We start from the raw sequence: 25,859 nt of genomic DNA, 5'->3' as shown, positions 1-25,859 counted from the left end.
TGACTGGCCATGGACTACGAACTCCAAACTGTATAACATCAATCTCTCTACAACCGAACTCTGTCTCTGTGGAGTATGTGAAGACTCCACCATATTCTCCTCCACTGTCTGACCTAAGAAGCCTTAAGACAACAACTGTTTTCCTGCATTGCACCTGCATGTCACAAGAGTAAATCAAACTTCTGTGCCCTCCAGGATTATGCAACAATGGTGTTTTCCCTTAGAAAAACTTTCTGTAAACACCCAACCACTTTCTGAACTTTCTCATCACACTTAATGGATTCACCTGTTTTTTTTTTAACCAGTAACCTTGTTTGCTATCATTAGTTCTTAACCGTAGTTAACTGAACCCATTTTTTCCCCTTTGTTGGTGGTTAAGGCTTGGGTACTCTTGACCACAAGATTACTGGTACCCACTGGCATTGCACTCCCTCCAGTGGGTATGGGATTTGTGTCAATCTTTAGGTCATTAGAACACCAGAAGCTGGCCTAACTCCTTATGATTTGGAATGGGCGTCGGAAGCATCGCTTCTGGTGTTTGCTGCTTTTGGTGGCATTGAGGCCAATCAACATAATACAACATAAAACATTCAACTCACATGCTGGCTTCTTTTCTTGAGTTCTTGTAACATCACAGAATTCACTGGCAGAGTTGAACTGTAGTTCCAGGTGCTGGGCCACAACATATACAAACATAACTGAGTATATATATATTTATTTATTTTTTATTTTTTTATTTTTTTTCAGCTGATGGGAGTGATGAGATCTATCCAGTTATATTAAAAGAAGCAGGAAAAGAGGTAAGCAAGTCCCTGGCCATCATTATGAGAGAGAGCATCCTTGGACTCAGTGGAGATTCCTATATATTGGAAGTGTACAAATGTGTTACCTATTCACAAAGGAGGATCAATGGGTGACAGAAGCAATTATATACCTGTAAGCTTGACTTCTGTTCCAGAAAAATTAATGGAGTCAGTGATTGAAGAAGTATTGCAGATCATCTTAACAGGAAGGGAAGAACACAGAAATCCAGCATGGGATTGTTGGTGGGGGAGGTAATTCTGTCTAACTAATCTGATTATCTACTATGATGCAGTAATGAATGAACTGGAAGCAAATAATAATTTTGACATCACATGTTTAGATTTCAGTAAAGTTTTTGACATTGTTCCACATGAGAGACTGCCCGATAAACTGAGGCAGTATTATTAAGGGAAAGTTACTGCCATGCATAAAGAGATGGTTGAATGACAGAAGACAAAGGGTGGGTATAAATGTGCAGTGCTCTTCTTGGAGACTAATGTTATTAGCACAGTTCCTTAGAGTTCAGCACTGAGCCATTACTTATTAATGGTTTTGATGAAGGCATAAATAATACAAAAGTCAACAGGAATGGTTAATGGGGAATCAAAGCACACTACTGCAACAAAATCTAGAAAAATTAAGCAGATGGGCTGAGAAGTGGCATTCAGGTTTACATTTAACATTAGCATTAGTAGAGGCGCATGATGCAATGAAGCAAGCTTATACAGCATCAGCCAAAAAAAAAAAAAAACCTTTCCCATTTCTCTGATCCATTCGTTCCATACGTTTGTCCAGTTCTGCCTTGAATTTATTTAAGCTATCAACTTCCACAACAACAGATGGAAGTTTGTTCCAGCAATCAACTACCTGCTGGCTAAAGGCAAACTTCCACACATCTGTGTGACAACTGTCTTTCCTCAGTTTGAATCTATGCCCCCCTCAGGTTTGTGATCTGAGCAAGAAGAATCCCATCAGCATTGAGCCTGCTCAATCCATTCAAGGCCTTATACACCTCAATCAGATCACCTTGCACGTACCTAGTCTCCAGAAGCTTCAATTTGCAGAACTTATGCCTTTCTTGGCAACACCAACCTTTTGTTGCACTCACCAATCTTGTTGCCTTTCTCTGTATTCGTTCCAGCAGCTCTACAGCCTTCCTAAAATGAGGCCTGCAGACCTGTATACAGTACTCAAGGTGTGGCCTGACCATTGCCTTATACAAGGGGACAATCACCCCCTTATTCCTACTAGCAAAATTCCTGTATATCATTGACAAGACGCAATGAGCTACTCTTGCAGCATTTTTTTCACTGTTCAGAAAACTTCATATCTGACTGCACAAATACCTCCAGATCCTTTTCATTCTCCACTACACTGAAAGTAGTAATACACATTTGACAGGTACTCTGGGGGTTACTGCTACCCATATGCAGTACTTTACATCTGTCAATGTTAAAGATGAGAATGATCATCTTTAACATTGTTGACATCAAGTGGCCCAATCTGATTCATCCCCTTCCCTTTAGAGTTTATATAAGTAAAGAAGTCTTTGCATCCTTTGCCAAAGACTTTTCATAATCTGCCTTCACTTGCCTAACCTCCTTTGTGACTTGATTATAGACTAGCTTCTATCTACCATAGGCTTCTGTGTCACCTGAGAATTTATGTGCATCCCATGCATTTTTCTTCTCTGCCACGAGTCTCATTAGTTCATCTGACATCCACTTGGGCCTGAACCTAGAGCAGTATTTCTTAGTTGGAACAAAAAGCTCAGTAGTTTCTAAGATTACTTCCTTGAATGCTTTCCATTTAGAATTTGCTGTTGGTAACATCATCAGTTGGTCCCACTGTATAGAACCTAAAAAATCTCTGAGACCACTGTAGTTGCCTTTATGAAAGCAAAATCCCTTCCCTTTACTCCTGCTGCCTAGTGGTTCCTTTATCTGTAAATTCTTAATGCATGAATAATCACTTCTGATAATCAAATCAAGAGTGTTACTTCCTCTTGTTGCCTTTCTAACATGCTGCTGTAGAAAACAATCATCCAATAAATCCACAAAAGCCTTGCTAGTGTATGAGTGACCAACCCACAAGTTTCAGTCGATGTCTGGGAAGTTAAAATCCCCCATTATAAGACATTGTGATTTACTGGCCCACTCTATTTCTCTTTATAATTGTTCATTGTACTCATCAGAGTCATTAGGCCTATAACAATCTCCTACCCTCATTTTTGCTTTCCCAGTGCTTATGTCACACCAAACTGAATCAACATTGCCCTGTCCATCTGGATGCACTTCCTTAGATTTTATGTGTTTCTTAACTAACAGCTTAACCCCTCCTCCCTTTCTATCCTTTCTGTACACATTGTACTCCCCAAATTCAAATTCTGCATCCCTTATATCTGAGTGGCACCAAGTCTCTGATATCCCAATAATATCCACCTTGGATGTCTTAACCAGCACTTCAAATTCATCAAATTTGTTTACTATACTCCTAGTATTGGTGTATAAGCAAGTATACAAGTATACATGCACCTGTTCTTACTCTTAGTTACTCTAACACAGCCCATGGATTTACTTGTTTCATTACCCCCAGCAGTTCCTGAAATCCTCAGCAACTGGCTTTCATGGCTGCTGCTCATTCCAATAGAAGCAGTGCAAGAATCATTTCCACCTAGACTACTGTTAACTTATTAATTTGTGAATCCCCTCAAGCTAGCAGTTTTCCAACCCACCTAACATTGCCTAGATGGGTCGAAAAACTGCTAGCTTGGGGGGGGGGGAGGATTCACAGACTAATAAGGTTAACAGTATAACACTCATCTACTCTCATATTCCCTTTCCCAGTGCTTATGTCACACCACACTGACTCAACACTGCATTGTCCACCAATGTCAATTAGATGCACTTCCTTAGATTTTATGTGTTTCTTAACTAATAGCATAACCTTTCCCCCTTCCTGTTCTGTCTATTCTTTATGTATACATTGTACTCCTCAAATTCCAATTCTGCACTGCTTATATCCATGTAGAACCACATCTCTGATATCCCAACAATATTTGCTTTTGATGTCTTGATCAGCACTTCAAATTCATCAAATTTAATTACTATACTCCTAGCATTGGTGTACATTCAAGTATACATACACTTATTCTTACTCATAGTTACCCTAACACAACCCATGTATTTACTTGTTCCATGATGACTGCCAGCAGCCCTTGAAATCCCCAGTACCTCGCTTTGCAGGCTGCTATTCATTCCAATAGAAGCACTGCAGGCGTCTCCATAGCCAGGTGGGAAGGAGCAGCAGTGCGTAGCACACGCTTCTTGATTAGACGGGGGTTCGAGCCCGTCACCACCAAATACGGAGGATGCGGAAAGGTCAAGGGAATGACCACCGCATATTCCCGGAGCAATATGGCCTTAGTTGCTAATGCTCCTAAAAACCAAAAAAAACAAAACAAAACAAAAACAAGAAGCACTGCAATTAACCCCAGGGGCTAACATCTACTACTCTCTCTCTCTCTCTCTCTCTCTCTCTCTCTCTCTCTCTCTCTCTCAGGGTAACTTGGGAATTTTCTTTTGACTGGTGCAGCATAAGCCTCAGGCTTCCTTGCACCATATAGCTAATAATAATAATAATAATAATAAAATAAGAGCAATAATACAATACAATACAATACAATACATTACAATTTTATTTATCAAGAGAATTCGTTTACAATAAATGAACTTGTTAAGAAAATGCGAAAATTTATTTTTATTTTGTTACACAGAGCAAAAAAATTTGCTCTGTGTAACAAAATAAAAATAAATTTTCGCATTATGAATCCAGAGCACGTAGGCCTGTTTTATTTGTTAAGAAAAGTAAATTTCTTGACAGCAAGTTGTAATTCTTCCTTTACAACAGTTTTGTACAAATTTGTTATCTTACAGAAAAGACTATGAAGTCATTACACATAGTATATTCCACACTGTAAACAGAGGTAGTAGTTTATCTGCATATCAATTCTAATCTACTGTGTCATTGAGTATCAAGAATTTTCTTATTAGGAATTTTAATTTGGAGATGGGGTAACTTCTCCTGAGCCTGAAATCAATGCTAGCCAACAAGTTGTTTATTATATTCATTGTGTGCCTATCTCCAAATCTATTTAGTATCCTAGGGTGAGGCAAAGTAATTGCTTTTGGGTTCCTTAAATTTTATGAGACATTTCTTTGCAGATTCGACTCTTCAAAAGTAGTGTTAAGATTTTTTAAGAATAGATTTAACTTCAGTTTTTGAACTGGATACAGTATTTTATGTTTCAACAAAAATTGCCTTCTCTTGTTCAGGTCATTCCAAAGTTTGTCCCCATTAAAAGTTTCAGAATCCTATTCATTAAGTTGTTTATTGCCCTTATTTCTGTTTTATTTGCTCATACCCATATATTTACTAAATAATTGAGTTGTGACACTAATGCATAAAATAAGGTAACTTTTGATCTAAGATTTAACTTATTCTTAATGTAGTAGAAAAAGTACACATAAAATCTCATTTTTTTGTACAAGTTTGTTACATGCATTACCCAACTTAGACTGTAGTCTATCCGTAACCCAAGGTAACAATGATTTGAAACTTCTTCCACAGTTAGACATTTGCAATTCTTGAAATTCTGATCATGTAGGCAATCATGTTTGTGCAATTTGATAGAGGGTTGAATGTCCAAGGTTTGATGAGGAGGTCTAATTACCAAAAATTTTGTTTTTTCAAAGCTGAGTGCTAATTTATTATTGTTCAACCAAGTTTGTAAATGTATTGCATCCTGTTGTAAATCATTCTCCATTTTTGTTAGGTTCTTTCCTATTGTATATAAGATTATATCATCTGCATAAATTTTTATAAAGGAGTTCTTAATTACTTCGAATATGTCATTTATATAGATGTTGAACATGATTGGCCCAGCATGTGTGCCCTGAGGTACTCTCTTTACCTTATAAGATTTTTCCTTTGTATTTTCTACTTCTACTGTTATTTTTCTCTTGGTTAAATAATTTGCTAGGAGTTGATTGAGTCTTCTCCTTATACCATATTTCAGTAATTTCTGTTGCAATATTGGGATATCAGTTAGGTCATATGCTTTGGTCAAATCTATAAATAAAATCAATATGAAGTTATTGTTGTTTAAATGTAAGTTTAGAGAGTCTACTAAGTTCTCTTATAATGTCTGTGTGCTCTTGCCCTTCTGATATGAGAATAGAGAGTTGTTTAACAGTCCATACTGATGTAAATATTTGCTTATATGGGAAAATATATAATTTCTATTATCTTATTTAAAATTGACTGTATTGTTATTGGTCTGTAATTGCAAAAGTCATCAGGTGGTCCCTTTTTATATATAGGAATTACCTTAAATGAGAGTAAATTTGTAGGATAGCTTCCCAACTCTAACATCCGTGCTATTAGCTCTACCAAGAGAACAGAAAACTGTTCTTTGTTTTTCTTTACCTTGGTTACTGTAATACAGTACAGTCCAGTCCATAAGATTTCTTGTTCTTTAATTGTTCTATAATTTTAAGAATCTCAGTATAATGTGGAGTAAGACTACACAAGAGTTCATTATCTGAGGAAGCCTATCTTGTTGAGTAAAAGAATCTTGGCAATAGTGTATTAAATATCTGTTGAGATCTAATACAGCTTTGGCAAACCTATTTGCAGCCTCATATTGTTTGTTTGCACCAGAAATCTATTCTACTAGTGTTTTAATTTGGTTTCCCCTTGACTTTTTTCTTCCTTGTACTTAACATGTTATTTATAATGCTCCATTTATCCTTTTGTGTTATCTGCTTATCCATGAAAAGATGATTGTAATAAGTGTTTTTTTGCTTTTTTATCACACCTGTCACTTTATTTCTGAGTGTGATAATGTTCTTTCTTTGATAGACAATTTCTATACTGCCTGAAATATTTATCCCTTTGTACCATTAGTTCTTCTATTTCTTTAGTCATCCAAGGTTTCCTAAGCTTAATGCTGCTACTCCCAGTGTTTGTGTTGTTGGTTGTGTGATTAACTTTTCTCTCGGTATTAAACCTCGAACTGTTTATAATTTGTATTATCTTATTTGAAAAAACATTTACATTTGTTATGTAAGATGCCTGATTTTGTATTAACATGTTTTCTGTGTTCTGCTTCAGTTTACCTGTTGATAAATAATTTTTCTTCGTAGCATTTGTTAATTTTATATCTTCATATGGATGTTGTTTTGAATACATATCTACTATTAGTATACATGTTCTGTGATCTGAAAGTTGATTTAATAGTATGTAGAAATTAGTGTACTTGAACTTGATATTTGCAATTAGGTGGTCCAAACAAGAGCTGACTGTTCTATTACTCTCCATCCTTTGTTGCCTAGTTATTCCAAATAAGGTATGTTCAAATCCATAATTGTTTAAGATTGCAGAGTATCTGGGTATCACATTATCAGTTCCATCGGTTAGTAAATTAATATTAAAATCTCCTACTAGTATGGTCTTATCTGTTTGTATGTTGTCCCATTGCAAAATAATGTTTTCTAATTCTATAGGAAGCTGTTTATTGAATCTGATGGGGTGGCCTGTAAAAAGCACAAATCATGAATGTGTTTTCTGGGTCTTCTCCTAATAATTTGATCCAGCAGTTTTCACAAGACTGAGTTAAGTGGTAACCCTGCATTGCCCTAAAGTATGTTCTATAGTATATTATTATTCCTCTACCCCTTCTCAACTCTCTCAATATATAGACCTTATCATAATCTTGTATGTTATAATTGGAAATTTCATCACTTTTTATGTTAACTTCTGTTAAAACTATACATGAGATATATTATTTCATTGCATTTATATATTGCAAAAAGTTAAACCAATTTTTCTTAGTAATAATAATAATAATAATAATAATAATAAATAATATAAGAGCAATAATAATAATAATAATAATATAATATAATATAATACAATACAATACAATACAATTTATTTTTATCAAGAGAATTTGTTTACAATAAATGAACTTGTTAAGAAAAGTAAATTTCTTGACAAGTTGTAATTCTTCATTTACAACAGTAAATGAAGAATAAGTAAATGAAGTAAATGAAAAAGTTTTTGCATACAAATTTGTTATCTAACAGAAAAGATAATGAAATCACAACACATAGTAAATTCTGCACTGCAAACAGAGATAGCAATTTATCTGCATAGCAATTCTAATCTACTGTATCATTGAGTACCAAAAATCAAGAATCAAGAATTTTTATTTGGAGCTAGAATAACTTCTCCTGAGCCTGAAATCTACACTAGCCAACAAGTTGTTTATTATATTCATTGTATGCCTATCTCCAAATCTATTTAGTACCCTAGGGTGAGGCAAAACAATTGCTTTTGGGTTCCTTAAATTATGTGAGACATTTCTTTGCAGATTCGACTCTTCAAAAATAGTTTTAAGGTTTTTCAAGATTAAATTTAACTTCAGTTTTTGAACTGGATAAAGTATTTTATATGTCAACAAAAATTACCTTCTCTTATTGAGGTCATTCCAAAAGTTTGTCCCCATTAAAAGTCTCAAAATCCTGTTAATTAAGTTGTTTATTACTCTTATTTCAGTTATATTTGCTCGTGCCCATACATTTACTAAATAATTGAGTTGGGAGTCCACTAATGCATAATATATCTCCATAGCCGAGTGGTCATGAGCAGGAGTGCAGTAGCACACGCTCCTTGAGTAGACCGGGGTTCAAGCTCCTGACTGCTGAATACGGTCGATCTGCCAACCCACACTGGACCAGTGTGGCATATTATGGTCCATTTCCCTCAGCATGAATTGTTGAGGAAGTTTCCATCCTGCAGTGGGTTGATAATGGCTGCACTTTACCTTTTATCTTTTTAATGCATAATATAAGGTAACGATAATAAACCTGTAGGATAGTCAGAGAGTTCTTTGACCGACAGTACCACAAGACATAACAGCAACCACACTGTGTACTTGGCAACAATACCCATCACAAGGTGGAACGATAATAAACCTGTAGGATAGTCAGAGAGTTCTTTGACCGACAGTGCCACAAGACATAACAGCAACCACACTGTGTACTTGTCAACAATACCCATCACAAGGTGGAACGATAATAAACCTGTAGGATAGTCAGAGAGTTCTTTGACCGACAGTGCCACAAGACATAACAGCAACCACACTGTGTACTTGGCAACAATACCCATCACAAGGTGGAACACCCCAATCAGGGAGAAATAATATAAGAGCAATAATAATAATAAGAAGAAGAATCACTTTCACCTCTGCCTGTGGCTACTGTTAATCTATTGGCTGTGAATCCCTCCTAAGCTACCAGTTTTCCGACCCACCTAACACTTGATAGCATCAGCAAATATTCTTGCACCCTTTCTATTTGAGTGTATCTCATCCCTGTAGAAACAATCTCTCCTGTTAACAAGTACAGACTATGCTGAGAAAAATTCTACCCCATGAGCCTTGCACAAATCTCTCCAGTTCCGAATTGACTGAATATTATTTATTACAATTGACAAGCCTCTCATCACATACTCCCTCCTATCATGTCTGGGCAGAATTGTAGACACTTTCAAATTTAATCTGAACTCACGACTTTTTTTTCAACATTGACCTGTACTTACTTGTTAAGTAAGTCTGCAGATCTCCTTCTCTTAATGTCATTAGTGCTGCCATGTACAACAATATCACCCTTTGTGCCCTTAAAAGATATCTGCTCTACAACAACATCAACTTTTGCCCCTGGCAGACCTACTCTGGTACTATTCCATCTATACTTTTTTGCACAGTATATTTCCTGTCTCCCTGACAATAGAGTCACTGACAATAACTAGCTCCTGTGGGACCAGCACATTCTGCCCTGAAGGTTGCTGCTGTGTTGCCAGATAATCAAGTGCAAGCTCTGTCATTAATGTGGGCAGCTGAGAGCTTGATGGGTCCTCTGAGGGAATCTACCCTGTCCTTCAAGCTCTCATGAAGTCCCATAACAACACTGAGTTTGTGTCTAACTTCTTCACACTGCTTACATCGAGCACACCACCCAAAAGCATCACCCCTACCCCCAGGCAACATTATGTCCCATCCCAGAAAGGCTGCAAACAGATCTGAAGATGCACATTTCTTTAGGCTGTGATGCTTTGGAGAATCACCCCCTTCAGTTCTCCCACGAGCCACAGTCCTCTTGCTACTTTGTGCACATTGCTTTGCTGCTCTAGTGTGGGGCATGAATTCCGTTTACATATGATTTAATTAATTAACAATGAAAATTAATAGGGTTAATAAATTTAACTGATATAATTTACTATACTATACTATACTTGAATATACAATATGACACTAAGCTAATACATTAATATGTATTCCACTATATAGTTTTACATTATACCTTAGCTATAAAATTCAAGATATACGATATCAAGTTATGCAATACTGTAATGGTCCCAATGCTAAATTAGTTATATTCTTAGCTAAATACAAAAGATATATGCCCAAAAAGTGATAAAAACCTTCAAAATATTTATTTATTACAATTAAAACCCTACTATTCTTCTATGCTATGATATTCCAGCCAAAACACCAATTAGCAGTAAGAATAGCGAGGTGTAACTTATAAAGTCACTAGCTAAATTTTTAGCTAGTAACTTTATATGTTAATATGTTAACTAATTAAAAAATACAACAGATATATGCTCAAGAGGTGATTAAATCCTTCAAAATACTTAATTATTACAATTCGAACCTTACTATTCTTCTGAGCTACTGGTTATGCTATAATATTCCAGCCTAAAACACCACTACGATAGCGGTAGCAGTATCAAGTTGGAACTTACAAAATCATTATCTAAATTTAAAAAATAAGCTAACGAATGCTACTAAGCCTATTTAATCTATTTGTAAAACACAAATTAATATGCTAACTTATCAAAAATACGATAAAATTTCAATGAAAACTTATTGGCTTTCAGCAGCAACAGAAATCTACATCTTCACCTGTCAGTGATATACAGGAACTTTGCCAGAGAGACAAGAAGGTAATTATCCCATTGTATAAGGAAATAGTTAGGACACACCTAGAGTAATGCATACAAGTCTGAAAACCTCATTTTAGGAAACATGTAGATCTCTTAGAATGTGTGCAGAAAAGAACAACCAGTTAAGTCAAGAACACAAAGGGGTGCTCTTACCATAAGAGACTTCAGTTCTACAAATTGCAGTGCTTGGAAACTTGATATTTGCAAGAAGACATGATTGAAGTATTTAAGACATTAAGCTTTAAATGAGCGATTGTTGGAACAAACTACCATCTGGTGTTGCATAAATAGGCACCTTGAATAAATTTAAGGAAGAATCAGACATTATTAGAGATGATGGACAGATGAGGTGGTTTATTATTTATCTTTTTTTTTTTTTTTTTTTTTTGGCTGACGCTGTATAAGCTTTTTTGCTTCCATCATATGCCAATACTGCTATTAATAATAATAACAAATTGAGGAAAGACAGATGTAGGATAGACGTACGGAAATTTGCCTTTAGCCAGCGGGTGGTTGGTTGGTGGAACAGACTTCCATCACTTGTCGTGGAAGTTGATAGCCTAAATAAGTTTAAGGCTCAGCTGGACAGGTATTTTGAACGAACAGAGGGGTGAAGTGGAAATGGTTATTTTTTATTTATTTTATTTTTTTTTTTTTTTTTGGCTGATGCTGCATAAGCTTGCTTTCTTGCATCAAATGCCAATGCTAATGCTAATGCTAACAATATGTAATTCTTTGCATACATTAAGGAAAAGGATCAATCACATTGGTCCACTATGTTTGAATTGTATAACTACTGACAATTCTGTGCAGATTGTGGTAAACTGTATAAATATTTTATCTACATTCACAGATCCATTTTCTAGAGATGGGGTTAACAGAGTCTGTTTAATACCAAGTGGGAATTAAGTAATATATAATAAAGTTAGACATGTTGATGGAATCTATCCAACTATATCAAAAGAAGCCACAAATAAGCTAGTTAAAACTTTAGTCCAGTAGAAAATCCATGCATTTCTACTCCCCCAAGCCAGATTATCAATTGGCCCATATAATCTTTAATACAGTCAGTTCTGTTATAATGCAGTATATGTTCCTAAAAATCTCTGCGTTATGGTATTTCGCACAATAAAAACAGTAAAGTGCCTGCCTGGCAACCCAAAGGTCGCGGGTTCGAATCCCGCCTCGGGCTTGGATCAAAGTACTGCAAAAACCTTGGGAGGTGCTTTATGGTCACAGAAGCCGATGCCCAACAACTACCAAAAAAAAAAAAAAAAAAACAATAAAAACAACAGGTCTTATGGGAAAAATAAAATAGAGATAGGGGCAGAGCACTCAAAAAAAAAAAAAAAATGTTCAGTCTGGTAAGTAAAGGCTCAAAAAAGTTGGAGACCCAATAAATTTGCTAATCCAGGTTTAAACATCTTAAATTTCTAATAAATAAATAAACAAATATTACAGTAAATATAGCTTAAAAAACAAGAATGAAAAGAAGATTCTGAAAATTTATTTATTTTTTATATGATTGAAGATTTCATGGAAAGAGAAACACATTTCACCATAATAATGCAAAATCCCACACAATTCCAGCTATTGGTATTATTGCAAATGCAATAAGATTGAGTTTACTACCCATTTATAATTAGATTGCACTTACAGAAAAGCCCAATAAACTGGGAACTGCAAATTGTTTCTATTGTTTTATGGCAGTGACCTCCAGAAATGTGCTCCTCTTGTGAATACAGTGATTGCCAACAGTATGTGTCCAATCATTACAACTAGAGTAAATGGAAATATAGCTGTCACACATTTGATGTTTGACATTTTTTAAGCTTTGTAAACTTTGTAAACTTTTATGTATTTCTGCGCAGGTCGCTATGTTCAGCTCAGTGCCGAGTTTTGCATTCATCTGATGTTACTTGCAGACGAAATTGCAAATGAGCCAATGCGAAAATCGCATTATACTTGCATTGTTACCTAATATTTAAATAAAATGAAAAGATGAAATGATGCTTTTCACACTACTACCATAGTTTTTCTGTAAAAGTTATCTATGGTGTATTTACACTGATATTATATAGACATTTTTTCCTAATATATCAGTCACATTGGAGCAAATTTGCATTATGAAAATGCACGTTATAGCACTTACTGTATCTATACCAAACCAGCTGTTAGGCCTCCTGTATTCTTGCCCCCCCTCCCTGCAGTGGCAGACCTAGTGGTATAGCAGTTTTTCCAATGCTTTAGCCATGATAGCAAAAGTATTAATTACATTCAGGAGGGGTACCTGCAGATTGAGGATGTACAAATGTATTTCCTATTTGCCACAGTGGCTCAAAGGGTAAAGTGGCAATTGCAGATCTGTGAGCTCTATGTGAAGGAAAATAATGGGATCAATAGTTAAAGATATAATACAAGATTGTCTTTAAAGGAGTGGAGCGCCATAAGGTAACAAACATAAGTTTATTAAAGGGACACCACGTCTCATCAATCTGATTAGGTACTATGAGGCTGTTTCAAAGGAACTGGGTGAAAGAATAATTTTCGCATCATATTGTTAGATTTCAGTAGAGCCTTTGACACTTTACCCCTGTATAATTAGTGCATAAAGTGCATAAATTGGAGCAATGTGGCACGTTACTACTATGGATAAAGAGAAACTTAAGTAGTAGGTTAGTTATATAGGTTGGTGCATATTAGTCTATGAAGAGCAGGAACCATTTATAACCATGGTTATAAATGGTCCCTGCTCTTCATAGACTAATGTGATGAGTGGAGTTCCACAGGAGTTGATATTGACCTCTTTACTATTTTTAATATTTATTACTGATGTGGGTATTTTAAGTTTGATGTCTAAGTTTGCTGAATACATAGGTGGCTGAAGCAGTTAGAGTAATCAAGGAATTCTACTTCAACAATATCTGGAATAAGTGGATGTGTTGAGAAGTGACAATTGGGGTTTAATATTGATAAACACAAGTACTACATTTGGGTAGCAGTAATCCCATAATAACATAACATTTTGGTAGTACTAAACTCAAAGTAGGGATGTGTAAAAGACTAACAGTAATTGTAACATCTGCATGATATTCTCTGAGCACTGCAGACAAGTTTCTAGAACAGCAACAAAGAGGTTGGGATATGGTAATTCCATTTTATAAGGCATGGTTAGGATACATCTGGAATATTGTATACAGGTTAGGAAACCTAATTTTAGGAAAAACAGAGATCTGTTGGAATTGGTGCAGAAAAGAGCAACAAGATTATTTGGGGGCACAAAAGGATATTCTACCAAGAAAGACTGAGGTTCTGTAAATTGCTCTCTGCTAATTAGGCATCTGTGTGGTATCTGAAGTGTATAAGGCTTTAAAAGGTTTATAGAAATGAAATGCTTATAGAATCTTTACTCTTTCTCAGTTGAGGCTCAGAAAGGAGGATAAAATTAAATTAGAAAAGGATGGTTACAGAATAAATGTGCGCAGAAATTTGTTTGCCAAAGAGTAAAAACTTGTTGGAAATATCAAACTTTTGACTATTGTTGTGGAGGCAGAGTAGTTTGAATAAATTTAAGGAAGGTTTCAATAAATTATTACAAGGAATGGGAAAAACTGTTTTTTTTTGTTTTTTTATATTTTTCAAAAAAGAAAATCACTTTTCTTCATTTAGTATTTTTTAATACTAAATGAAAAATTAAAAAAAATTAGTATTTTTCAATAATAATACTAATATCAGAAGATTCTTTAGCTTTTGGAGGCCTCTAACAAGAATACCTGAAATATATGATATGTGTGTAAGTGTTAATAAAATAAATATGTACATGTAGCATCCCTTCCCAACTAGAAGTTTCTCTGAACCCATAAGGCATCCTCATTGACATTGGCAAAAACCTTTGCAACAATTTTATTTGAGAAGGAGACAACTGTATTCCACCTCTATGGAACAGATCCTTCCACATAACATGTAAGGCCATGTTGATAAGAAATCTTCCCCTCCCTGCAGATCCCCTCATGTCTCAAGTTAACATTGTTGTTGGAGTGGTATTTATTGGCGCAAGGGCTGCTATGACCATATTGCACCCTCAAGTTAATGCACAATATTTTTTGGCATGCAGTCCCTCCTATGGTGCCTGGACAGAACTGCAGGCACAAATATATTTTTCCTAATTCACAGCTTTCCTCACTTCATATCCAATTAATACCATTAGTTCTCACATGAATAATAAGGCTCTCTTTCATCCCCTTTAAAAACTGACAACTTGTTGACAACATCTAGGAATGTTTTTTTGTTACTAAAACAAAATTATTTAATTAAGCACAACTGTTGAATTTTTATTAAAAAAAAGTGTCCTATGATGGTACAAAAAAGTTTGTGGTATCACATAAATGCTAATACTGAGGTTTATATGTAGTTTGATTAGCAGCTAAATTTTGAATCTGCCCAGTTAGGGGTAACTGGCAGATTCAAATTTTACATCGATTTATTTTTTCAATAACAAAAAAAATGCTGAGGATCAGATTACAGAAAATTGAAAATATAATTTTACTCACTTTTAAAAATCACCCTAATATACATACCTGTTATAATCAGCCTTCCGGAGGTGGCACTAACAATAATTTCGTGCGTAAGACGGTGGGTGGTTTGGCAGCGGTAGCTCATAGAACCATCACTTGGGGTAACATTCCGAATATGAAGCTCACCAGAGGGGAAAACACTATAACGTCCACCTGAAGGCAAAAGTATACATTTTTAGCATATATGAGTTTAAATGAAATTTAAATTGAAAAATATATGAATAGTAAACTGAGTATTGATACTCACAGCTATACCCTTAAACTGGTACAATTATTTCAATTCAATTTCTTATCAGAAAATCCTCAGTAACATAACCTCACTTTAAAGATTAAAATAATTAAATAAATAATAATATCATGATTATTTAATGAGAGAAAAAAATAAGAAGCTGAGTATGATATGTCAGCATCATTGTAAGAGAAGATTTACATCTAAATATGGATTGAAAAACCACAGTTGGAAACCCTACTAACAACAAAAACAAATTTTTACACTTCCAAAAATCCAAATTTATTAACTTTATGTTTATTAATATCTCATGTGTTCATTAATATCCCATTGTTGTTAGAAAATTGAATGGCATTCAATTTTCAAGCAACAGTGGGCCTCACTGTAGGGGCATTATTAATTATGAATTTAACTAACCCTTAACTATACAATCTTGTTTGCCAGACGACTGTAATTGTTTTTAACTCTCACTCATTATTCACTAGTTTTTGAGTTAAATCCTTTTTTACATTTTCAAATAGCATCAACCAATGTTGTTTCCAACCATCTCTGTGGAAAGTGTCAGCTATAATGTTTAGATGTCTGTGAAATGTGGTATGTTATATAAGATTTATGCTTTTTTTTAATCCATATTTTTGTGATATTTTTGCAATATTTTCAACAGAGAGAAATGGATTCTTGATCAAATCACTGATTTAGAAAACATTGCACCAAGATAATTCCAATTAGAGCAAGACTATTCAAAATTCTTCTGAAATTCTTTTGACAGAAGACCACAGGTAGCATTGAATAGAGTATAGTGGGAATGGTAAGAGGTGGTTTACCAAAATCATTAATACATGAGTTAGAAGAAAACTAGGATGCTAGTAGATCAGCTTTATCTGTAGCTGAAATGGTAATAGAACCATCTTGTTTTGACGGAGGTGGGAATAGAAATGGACAAATGTTGCAACCAATATCTTTGGCAAGAAACCAGTAGGTGTAGGCACAAAATGAACCTGGAGATTTGGATAAAAGCCAATTGCGATATATGCAACATTCTTATCTTGAACAGCCTTAGCACATTTATTGGCAAATCAAGGTTTAGATAAAGGAAGAGATTTTAAGGTGGAGGGTAGAATAAAGAATTCTATCCCTACAAGAATAATTTCACTGACACTATCTGAGCAAATGTTGACATCAAAAGATTTGAAACAGTAATCTGACCAAGGAAAAGAAGTCAAGAAATCTTGCATATCATCCCATTTTGCATACTTGTAATGACAAAAAAGCACAAAAATACACGTCAAACTATGGATATTGGACACAAGAGAAAGGCTCTAATGGAGAAGAGACCATCACCAAGTTGTGATCTGAGGTGCCTAGAGGACCACTCATCTCAACTGTGTACTTAGAAAGATTGTTTGTGAGAAAAATATCAAGCATGTTGGCTGTGTGGTTAGGATTGTCTCATATTTTGGTAGGTAAATGAACAATCTGTGCAAGGTCATTAATAATTGCAAAAGCCTTGGCTTCTCAACCAACTGGGTCTGTGCAACTAGAAAATGGAAGCCAGCTGGATTGCGAACACTAAAATCTCCAAGGAAAATTACCTCACTATTAGGAAAGTTGGACTGAAGAAAGTCAAGGAGACATATATAGACACACATAATTTTTTTTTTTTTTTCAGGAAAATTACCTCACAAATTTTAGTGTATAGAAATAAAAACCATAAGCTCATATGATTTAACACCTTATATGTTATTACCTTATTTGTTTTACATAGTGGCACTTCAAATTACATATCATGTTAGATGCTTGCACAAACATTTCTTGCTAAAACATTTTTATGTGCAATTGCATTTTTGGAATTCTTGTCCTCCAGTTCAAGACATAGGTCTCACACTCTTAAGCTGATTTCTTTGGATACTATATCCTCAGAAGATTAGCATTTGTTGAGGCATATGATGCAAGAAAGCAAGCATAAAGAGCATCAGCCAAAAAAAAAAAAAAAAAAAAAATCTTCCCATTTCATCCATCCAGTCACTCCAAATGTTTGTCTAGTTCAGCCTTAAATTTATTTAAGCTATCAACTTCCACAACAGATGGAAATCTGTTCCAGCAATCAACTATCTGCTGGCTAAAGGCAAACTTCTGCACATCTATTCTACAACTGTCTTTCCTCAATATGAATCTATGCCCCTTAAGTTTCTTAATCTCAGCAAGTGGAAGTGTGTCATCAGCATTGAGCTTGCTAAAACCATTCTAGACCTTGTACACCACAATCAGATCACCTGATAGGTGGATAGTCTCCAGATGCAGACAGAATTTAAGCCTCTCCTGGTAAGAGAACCCCCATTGTTTCTCTCACCAATCATGTTGCCCTTCTCTGTATTCGTTCCGGCAACTCTGCATCCTTCCTAAAATGAGGTCTACATACTTAGCTTTAGCATTAAGCATAGGCAAATGATGCAAGAAAGCAAGCTTATATAGCATCAGCCAAAAAACAAAAACTTTCTTATTTCACCCATCTACTCACTCCAAATTTTTGTCTAGTTCTGCCTTGAATCTATTTAAGATATCAGCTTCTACAATGACGGATGGAAGTTTGCTACAGCAATTAACCACCCACTGGCTAAAGGCAAAGTTCCACACACCTATTCTACAACTGTCTTTCTAATACAATTATTCTGAGCGGGAGGAAGAAACCCATCGACACTGAGCATGCTCAAACCATTCAAGGCTTTATACACCTCGATCAGATCACCTCGCGGGTACCTAGTCTCCAGACACTGTAATTTGCAAAACTTAAGCCTTTCTTTGTAAGAGCAACCCTTTATTCGATTCACTAGCCTTTTGCCCTTCTCTGCACTCCCTCCAGCAGGTCTACATCCTTCCTAAAATGAGGCCTCCAGACCTGTATACAGTACTCAAAGTGTGGCCTGACTAATGCCTTATACAAGAGGAAAATCATGTCATCCCTGGTAGAAAAATTTCTGTATATCATTGACAAGACTTCATGAGTTATTCTTACAGACTGTCTGCACTGCTCAGAAAACTTCATATCTGCCTTCACAATTACCCCCAGGTCCTTTTCATTCTCTACCACTGTCAGCGTAGCACCACACAGTTGATACATTACTATGGAGTTACTCCATCCCACATGCAGTACTTTACATTTGTCAATGTTAAACTTCAGTTGCCACCTCTCAGCCCATCTGCTCAACCTTTCCAGAATCTGATGCAGCAGCATCGTGTCAGTAGTGTCCTTCACAACCCTGCCAACCTTTGTACCATCTGCAAACTTGGCCATTAGGCCTGATATACCAACATCAATATCAATAATAAATACAGAAAACAATAATGGACCCAATACTGAACCCTGAGGAACTCCACTAATAACATTAGTCCACGATGAGCAGTGTCCATTGATTACCACTCTCTGTCTTCTCCCCCTCAACCACCCCTTTATCCATAGCAGCAATTTGCCTCCAATGCCACACTGCTCCAATTTGTGCAGCAGTCTTCCATGTGCAACAATATCAAAAGCCTTTCTAAGATCCTAGTATATAATATCAGAGTTATTCCCTGCATCCAGTTCTTTTGTGACTGCATCATAGTATCCAATCAAATTGGTCAGGCAAAACTTTCCCTTAACAAAACCATGCTGTGTCCAAGCTATAATTGAAGTCTTGTCTAGATGACTTTGCAGTGCTTCTTTAACCAGTGCCTCCATTAATTTCCCTGGAACATAAGTTAAACTAACAGGTCTGTAATTACTTGTTTCATCCTTTTGATCCTCCTTTGTGAATTGGGGTCACATTTGAACATCTGCAGTCCATGAGTACCTCCACTGAGTCCAGGGAAGCTCTCATAAACCCCAGGAGCTCACATCTGGTGAGTATGGGCTTAGCAAACCCAGGGTCCTGAGCTGGATATCATCATTATTTTCTTTCTTAGTAATTCCTTTCTACTTCTCTCTCTCTCTCTCTCTCTCTCTCTCTCTCTCTCTCTCTCTCTCTCTCTCTCTCTCTCTCTCTCTCTCTCTCAGAGTAACTCGAGAATTTTTTTTTTTTTTTGGCTGGTGCAGCATAAGCTTCAGGCTTCCTTGCACTGTATGGCTAATACTACAACTAATAATAATAATTATTATGGCTGAGGGTTTGCTTACTTCCTTTGTTGCCTCTATTAATATAACTGGAAAGATCCCATCTACCCCAGGTGCCTTTATTATGTTTATCTTCAATAATTTCTCCTCCACTTTGCTCTCAGTTATTACAAAATCATCTAGCTCAATGCCAGAGTATAATTCACCTCTACCATTCCCCTCTCTGAATAACTCCTCATGTGTGAATGTAGATGCAAAATACTCATTTTGTTTGATAGCTACCTCAGCAGGATTATCAACAGTAAACCATCAATATCAAGTAGACCAATCTGATTCATCACTTTCCTTATAAAGTTTATTACATAAGTAAAGAACTCTTTGCTGTTTTTCTTTGCATCCTTTGCTAAGGATTTCTCATAATCTGCCTTTGCCTGCCTAATCTCCTTTGTGACTTGGTTACAGACCAGCTTATATCTATCATAGGCTTCCATGTCACCCATTAATTTATATCTATCCCATGCATTTTTCTTCTCAACAATGAGCCTTATTAGTTCATCTGACATCCATTTATGTCTAAATCTTGAACATTATTTCTTAGTTGGTATGAAAAGCCTAGTAGCTTTCAAGATTGATTCTCTGAAGGCCTCCCATTTAGAATTCACTGTTTTTAACATCATCAATTAATCCCACTGTATAGAATTCAAAAACTGCCTGAGACCACTGTAGTCACCTTTACGAAAACAAAACCCTTCCCTGTACCCTTGATGGTAGTTACATCTTTAAGTAAATCCCACATCAGTAGACTGTGATCACTGTCATTTAGTGGTTCTTTTATCTGTAAATTTCTAATGCATGTGTCATCACTGCTGATAACTAGATCGTGTATTACCCACTCTGGTTGCCCTTCGAACATGTTGCTGTAGAAAACAATCCTCCAATAAATCCACAAAAGTCTTGCTAGCGTGCGAGTGACCAATCCACAAGTTCCAGTCAATGTCTAAAAAGTTAAAATCCCCCATTATAAGACATTCTGATTTACTGGCCCACTCTATTTCTCTGCACAATTGTTCATTATACTCATAAGAGTCATTAGGCCTATAACACTCTCATTTTTCCTTTCAAGTATTTATGTCACACCATACTGACTCAACATTGCACTGTCCACCCATGACAACTGGATGCACTTTCTTACATTTTATGTGTTTCTTAACAGCATAACCCCTCCTCCCTTGCTACCCTGTCTATCCTTTCTGTTCACATTGTACTCCCAAAATTTCAATTCTGCACTGCTTATATCTGTGTGACACCATGTCTCTGATATCCCAACAATATCTGCCTTTGATGCCTTGATCAGCACTTCAAATTCATCAAATTTATTTACTATACTTCTTGCATTGGTGTACATGCAAGTACGTATATAGCACCTATTCTTACTCTTAGTTACCCTAACACAGACCATTTATTTATTTGTTCCATGATGACTCCCAGCAGCTCTTGAAGTCCCCAGCAACTTGCTCTCTACGCTGCTGCTTGTTACAATAGAAGCAGTACAAGAATTGCTTTCGCCTATGCCTGCGGCTACTGTTAATCCTTAATCTGTGAATCGCCCTAAGCTAATAGTTTTCTGGCCTACCTAACGCTGCCTCGATAGCATCAGCAAATATTTTTGCACCCTTTCTATTTAATTGTGTCCCATGCCTGTAGAAATAGTTTCTCCTGTTAGCAAGCACAGACCACACTAAAAATAATTCTACCCCATGAGCCTTGCACAATCTTTCCAGGGCCGAATTGATTGACAAGGCTCTCATCACATACTTCCTCCTATCGTGTCTGGGTAGAATTGTAAACACTTTCAAATTCAAACCTAGCTCGTGACTTTTTTTTCAACATTCACCTGTACTTGTTAAGTAAATCTGCAGATTTCTTTCTCTTAAGGTCATTAATGGCAATGTGTACAACAATATTACCTTTTGTACCCTTAAAAGATGATATCTGCTCTACAACATCATCAACTTTTGCCCCTGGCAGATATACCCTGTTCCCGTTCCACCTATCCTTTTTGAATAATATATTCCCCGTCTCCCTGACAATAGCATCACCAACAATAACTAGTTCCTGTGGGACCAGCATATTCTGCCTTGGAGATTGCCACTGTGCTGCCTGATGCACAGGTAGGAGCTCTGTCATTAAGTTAAGCAGCTGAGAGCTTGATGGGTCCCTCTTATTAATTTCCTCGAGGGCATCCACCCTACACCTGAAACTCTCATTGGCGCTCATCAGAACACTGAGTTGGTACCTAATTTCCTCACAATTGCACAAAATGGAAAGCAATGATAATTTCCCAGTTAAATTGTTTTTCCAACTTTTAAACAAGGGCATAGGAGGATATATACGGTGGGTTTCCGAAAAGTAAGGTAACATTTTTTCTCTCGATGATGTTTAATAACACAAAGTTGAAATTATACACCAAGAAATAGGTGAACATGCACTACTTCTCCACAAAGTCTCCAGTTTTATTCATGCACTTGTCCCAGTGGTGGATAAGTTTATCAATACCAGTACTGAAGAAGTCCATACCCACACGCAGCAACCAACATCGCAACGCCCGATCAACTTCATCGTGGTGAAATGCTTTCCTGAAAGGTGTTTTTTCAGAGGGCCGAACAAATGGAAGTCTGAAGGCACTAAGTCTGGGCTGTAGGGAGGATGTGATAGTTTTCCAACCAATATACAAAAACCACTCACGAATGGTGTGGGCAGTGTGTGGAATTGCATTGTTGTGCAGTAAAATTACGAACATTATTTCTTAATTAATGCACTTTTTAGGAGTCCTAGTCATTTGCGTTGAATGTTGGCTTTCAGTTTTTCCAATATTGCACAGTAAAGCTGTGCATTAATTGTTCCTCCCTTCGGCAAGAAATCCACCAACAGGACACTGTAGCCATGGATTTTCAGTGGGAACAGTTTTGAATTTTTTGTGCACAGGAGATTGTGGATGTTTCTAGATCATGGAGTCTTGTTTGCTCTCCAGGGTAAAGTGATGAACCCATGTTTCATCTGCTGTGACTATGTGAGCGAGAAAATCCTCTCCTGCATCACTGTATCACAACAAGTTCTCCAGACACAACCCCATGCGTTTTGCTTTGTCTTCCTCTGACAATTGTCGGGGCACCCAGTGGCAGCACACCTTTCGGAAGCCAAGGACATCATGAACAGTCAATTTACTCACGTTCACTATTTGTGCAATTTCATGCAGTTTCACTTGCCTGTTTTCAAAAACGTTGCCCTTAATGCACGAAACGTTGTCTTCTGTCTTGCTCGATGAAGGCCTGCCTGTCCAATGTCGATCTTCAATGTCACCATGGCCTGCTTTAAATTCATTGCACCAAAAACACACCTCCTTTTTTGTCATCACCTTTTTGCCATACACAGCAACCAGTTCACGGTGAATGTCACTTGGTGAACACCCTTCTGCTTGCAAAAAGCGAATAACTTCACCAACATCTGTTTTGGACCACACTCGCATGGTAGCTGCTATTTTGCAACTGGAATCTGCTGTGAGGCAACAGTACCGCAACACTGCACTGGCGGTCTTTTTGAATGTTATAATGGGTCTTTCTGTCCACCGCATTTCACCTCATTCCCTTTCACCATTATTAAGAAAAAAAATGTGTTACCTTACTTTTTGGAAACCTCTCGTATTTGCTATCCCTCAAGGTTGCCTGTGTTACATATTAGCATTATAACATTAGTTCAGACAACCTTGCTGGGTAGCAGATATATATACCCCTATACCCTTGTTTAAAAAGCATGTCTACTTAATATAATCACTATACAGGAATACCTTGCATAGCGCAGTTAATTCGTGCCAAAAAAATATTGCGCTATGCGAAACCGTGCTGATAAAGATATTATTAGTATGTATTTTAATGTAATATGTTCCGACAATTTGATTATATGGGTCGAGTTGCAAAAATATATAGGTGTTTGTTTACTATAAATTGATGCACACAAAGTTCTGGCAAAAAAAAAAGAAACTAAAATGATAAAAATGAAAAATATTATTAAGTACAGCAGAAAAGATTTTTATTGCAGTATGTACATACCAAAAGAATATAAGTGAAGTATGTACTGTATTTTTATTTTTAAAAATAACTGATCAGCTTAGTTTGATCAGTTTTTTTTTTTCTTTTTATCTGCATACATCTCTTTATAACATCGAATGTCATTTTGCAATGCCTGCTTTACTTTCATACCTCGTTCGATGTTTGGATCTAGAAGAACACTCAGCGCCATTACATTTCTTCTTTACACTCATATTTGGGTATAAAGATGTAACATTTTTAAAAAATAATCATTAATAAAAATACACAGTGAAAAATATTTGTTCAGCTTACGCACAATCAATGACCTCACCACTCGAAATCTAGAGTGTTTACTAATGTATGACTGCTAGCAGAGTCCGTATATAATGAGAGTTTTGACAATAGTCAGAATGGCCTTGAATCCATAATGCATTGCCCTACATGATGGCATTATAATACATACATACATATCAAATGTATTGGTGCATAACGCAGTTAATTTTTCTTAAATTTGTAAACTGCGCTATAGCGAAACCTGCGCTGTTTGAAACCGCGCTATGTGAGGTATTCCTGTATTCAAGATATTTAATACATTTTGATTATGGTGATTATGTAACCCAGATAATCTTTCTAGAAAAGCAGATATATATCTCCTACGCCTTTGTTTAAAAATCTGAAAAGTGGATGAAGCGAGGAATTAATCATTAAATTCCATTTTACACTGTCTGATTATCTCTTTTCTGATTTTTAAACAAGGGCATTAGGGATATATGTTACCTAGACAACCTTGCAGGGAGAGCAGATATATTAGGCCACCATAGCCGAGTGGTCAGGCATGAGGGTGCATAAGTACATGTGCCTTGAGTGACTGGGGGTTCAAGCTCGTGATTGTTGATACGGTGCTGATGATGTGTGGTCATCAGGGAGTATAAACAGAAAATTTATTTATTTTATATATTCCCATGCCCCTAATGCCTTTGTTTAAAAATTGGAAACAGATAATCAGAACTATGAAAAGGGAAGTAATGATAGTTTCCTGCTTCATTCACTTTTCCTGATTTTTATGTAAGGACATAAGAGGATGATATATCTGCTATCCATGCAAGGTTTTATGGACAACATATTCATTTTATTTGGAATATAGTAAATATTCCTATGCTTGTTTAAATATCAAAAAAGAGATAAACAGACATACATACAATGAACAATGAAAATTTCCTGCTTCATTCATATCTTCGATTGTTAAACAAGGGCACAGGGGCACTATCTATTACCTCTATAAGGTTATTTGGATAACATATTCATTATACTCAGAGTACCTAATAGCCAGTACTTTAGTCATAATACAAGCGAATTCGCAAATGCAATTATCAAATAAGCTTTTACCAACATGAACTGTAAAATACTAGGATTTAGTGTATCAGAACAGCTAACAATGAAACAAAAAATGAAATGTGTTGATATTTCAAACATTTACTAATGTAAATTGGTAAATCCTAGGATTTACCAGATTTCTGTTTTTCACAGTAACATTTAACCCCAGAGGCTCACGTCTGGTAAGTATGGGCTTGGCATACTCAGGGTCCTGAGCTGGATATCATCATTCTTCTTTTTCTTGGTGATTCCCTTCTCTCTCTCTCTCTCTCTCTCTCTCTCTCTTCTTGGGGTAATTCAGAATTTTTTTTTTTTTTTTTTTTGGCTGGTGCAACATAAGCCTCAGGCTTCCTTGCACCATAGGACTAATAATAATAATAACACACATACACTGTCCAGTCAAAATAGCTGAAAAATATCAGTAAGCTGGTAGCAAAATTTAAAGAAGAATGAAAGACAGAATGAATAGGCTGGTCACTGAGTGAAAGACTGAATTAGGAATTATGGTAAAAGAGAATAAATGTCAGTTTTGATGAAAGAAAGAGTGACCCAGCACGAGGGAAAGAGAGTGAATGAGTGTTATGGTGAATGGGAATGAGTGGAAGGGCAAATATAATTGGCTGAAAGAATACAAA

The 25,859-nt window shown here is 36.1% G+C and overlaps 1 protein-coding gene across 1 annotated transcript in view; it reads right to left on the bottom strand.

The window, feature by feature from the left end:
- Nucleotides 1–25,859, bottom strand: part of LOC150080136 (cell adhesion molecule Dscam1-like) — a 1,047,872-nt gene that overhangs the window by 859,861 nt on the left and 162,152 nt on the right. The window contains 1 exon segment of the mRNA XM_090381929.1: nucleotides 15,453–15,602. Within this exon segment, the coding sequence (XP_090238055.1) occupies nucleotides 15,453–15,602 (150 nt within the window).

This window comes from Mastigoproctus giganteus, chromosome 9, assembly GCF_048544385.1.
Source record: "Mastigoproctus giganteus isolate SK-2022 chromosome 9, ASM4854438v1, whole genome shotgun sequence".
Taxonomy (NCBI): Eukaryota; Metazoa; Arthropoda; class Arachnida; order Uropygi; family Thelyphonidae; genus Mastigoproctus; species Mastigoproctus giganteus.
The sequence above is the reverse complement of the archived record's forward strand: the minus strand, read 5'-3'. Positions and strand labels throughout refer to the sequence as shown.